The 2,500-nt window shown below is 46.1% G+C and overlaps 1 protein-coding gene across 9 annotated transcripts in view; it reads left to right on the forward strand.

Moving 5' to 3' along the window:
* Positions 1–2,500, forward strand: part of LOC123498948 (nuclear factor 1 X-type-like) — an 87,411-nt gene that overhangs the window by 41,360 nt on the left and 43,551 nt on the right. For 8 of the 9 annotated variants that reach the window (XM_045246569.1, XM_045246603.1, XM_045246552.1 and 5 more), the window contains one exon: positions 1,807–1,962. In XM_045246569.1, coding sequence (XP_045102504.1) covers positions 1,807–1,962 — 156 coding nt within the window. Of the gene's footprint in view, positions 577–1,806; positions 1,963–2,500 lie in introns of all 9 variants that reach the window. The other variant, XM_045246580.1, reaches the window with a different exon arrangement.

The following is a 2,500-nucleotide window of genomic DNA, read 5'->3' on the forward strand; positions in this document are numbered from 1 at the left end:
CACAGAATTTACGTACATGAGCAAAACACACACACGCACATGAGCAGGCTGTGTGTACGTGTGTGTGTTATGTGTACCTGAGAGGCTGTGAACGTGTGTGTGTGTGTGTGTGTGTGTGTGTGTGTGTGTGTGTGTGTGTGTAATGTTCCCGTGTACACATTGAAAGTAAAAACGTACGTGTAGGTTTTAATACGCACATGTGGACTATTTTTGACGTACACACTTTCTATACCTACATGTGTGTGTATACATGTGCACGCCCTTGTGAGACGTGTACGTGTGTGTGCGTGTGTGCGTGTGTGTGTACGTCAGAACACTAAAAGACGAGAGAAGAAAACAAAGTGATAAAAGAAAACGAAAAAAATAAGAAAAATTACCTACCACGACTACCACCACCACAACCACCACCACCACCACTACTACCACCACCGCCACTACCACTACGACCCCCCGAACGACCCCTCCGCTACTACGAACACGGTGTCTCTCCTCGTGCAACAACCCCCCTGCCCTCCCTCCTCCCTCCCCCCTCTCCACGGGCCGCCCCCTCCTATGAAATGTGCCACCATGCCTTGGGTTAGTAATGTCTGTGTGTCTGTGTGTCTGTGTGTCTGTCTGTGTGTTTGTCTATCTTTCTGTCTGTGTGTCTGTCTGTGTGTGTCTGTCTGTCTGTGTGTCTGTCTATCTGTCTGTCCTATCTAATTACCCGTCAGGAAAGCTTGATTAGTATGTATTTATTAGTGTGTGTGTATCTATCAGTTTCTTTTTATCTATCTACGTTAGAGATATTTATTAAGTTCTACGTGAATATTTAAAGGCGTGTATGTTATTATTATTATTATTATTATTATTATTATTTTATTATTATTATTGTTATTTGTATTGACTTATTTATTTTGTTTATTCCTATTGTGACAGCAGGAGAAGGAGGAGGAGGAGGAGGAGGAGGAGGAGGAGGAGAAGGAGAAGGAGGAGGAGAAGACTAGATGAAATAAGAAAAAAAAGAAGAGTGACATAAAAAACTGTGAAAAATAGAGAAGGAGGAGGAGGAAGAAAAAGGAGGAGAAGGAGGAGGAAGGAAGAAGGAAGAGAAGGAGGAAGAGAAGAAATAGAAAACAATACTAGATGAAATAAAATAATAAAAATGAAATGAAAAACGTCAAAAATAAAGAGACAAAGGAGAAGAAGAAGGAAGAGGAGGAAGAGGAGGAGGAGGAGGAGGAGGAGGAGGAGGAGGAGGAGGAGGAGGAGGGGGGCGTGCATTCCTTGCCACACGATTGGTTCTCTTGAAGGAAAAATGGGCAAAATGTTCTCGCCTCGGTGATTCCTTTCCTCACGGCGCGTCCTGATAACTGCCTGCCGCGAACTGCCACTAATGTTTCGCTCATGCCTCTCTCTCTCTCTCTCTCTCTCTCTCTCTCTCTCTCTCTCTCTCTCTCTCTCTCTTTCATTTTTTTGGTTCCTTTTCTTCGTTTTCATCGTTATTATCTTCCTCCTCTTCTTCTTCTTCTTCTTCTTCTTCTTCTAGATATTCCTTTTCCTTCCTTTAATTCTCCTTTTAAATATTCTTCTATCTACTGTCTATTTTCCTCTTTATTCTTCTCCTCTTCCTCTTCTTCTTCCTCCTCCTCCTTCTTCTTCTTCCCCTTCGTCAGTAGAGTAACGCCCGTCTCACTGTCTTCCCTTCATAACCCCTAAGATATTCCCTCTATGTATCAATTTTCCTCTTTATCCCCTTCTCCTCTTCCTCCTCCTCCTCCTCCTCCTTCGTCAGTAGAGTAACGCCCCTCGTTGTCTCCCCTACAGGATGAGTTCCACCCGTTCATCGAGGCTCTTCTACCACATGTCAAGTCCTTCGCCTATACGTGGTTCAACCTTCAGGCAGCCAAGAGGAAGTACTTTAAGAAACACGAGAAGAGAATGTCTCTAGAGGAGGAGCGGAGGTGCAAGGATGAGCTGCAGGTGAGGGGTGTTGGGTGTGTGTGTTGTGTGTGTTCGGGTGTGTTGGGTGTCATTGCTGTAGTCTGGGGGGAGGAGGCGGTTGGGGAGATGGTCTTATCACTCTGGAGGGGCTGTGGGTTGACCAATGAGAGGTTCAGAGGAAGGGGTGAAGGTAGGGGTGAAGGAAGGAGGGGTGAAGGAGGAAGGGGTAGGTAGGAGTGAAGGAGGTGAAGGGGTGGAGGTAGGGGTGAAGGAGAGAGGGATGAAGGAGGAAGGAGTGAAGGAGATGAAGGAGGTGAAGGAGGAAGGAGTGAAGGAGATGAAGGAGCAAGGGATGGAGGTAGGAGTGAAGGAGGAGGGGTGAAGGAGTAATGCTGGGAGTGTTTTAAGGTGAGGAGAAAGGAGGAGGAGGAGGAGCAGGATGAGGAGGAGTGTTTCAAGGTGAGTAAGGAGGAGGAAGGTGAGAGTTTCAAGGTAAAGGAATGGAGGAGGAAAGGGTTGAGGGAGTAGTGATGGGAGTGTGAAGGAGTGAAGGAGTGAAGGAATGTATTAGCTACTA

The sequence above is a fragment of the Portunus trituberculatus genome, chromosome 8 (genome assembly GCF_017591435.1).
Source record: "Portunus trituberculatus isolate SZX2019 chromosome 8, ASM1759143v1, whole genome shotgun sequence".
NCBI classification, from domain to species: domain Eukaryota; kingdom Metazoa; phylum Arthropoda; class Malacostraca; order Decapoda; family Portunidae; genus Portunus; species Portunus trituberculatus.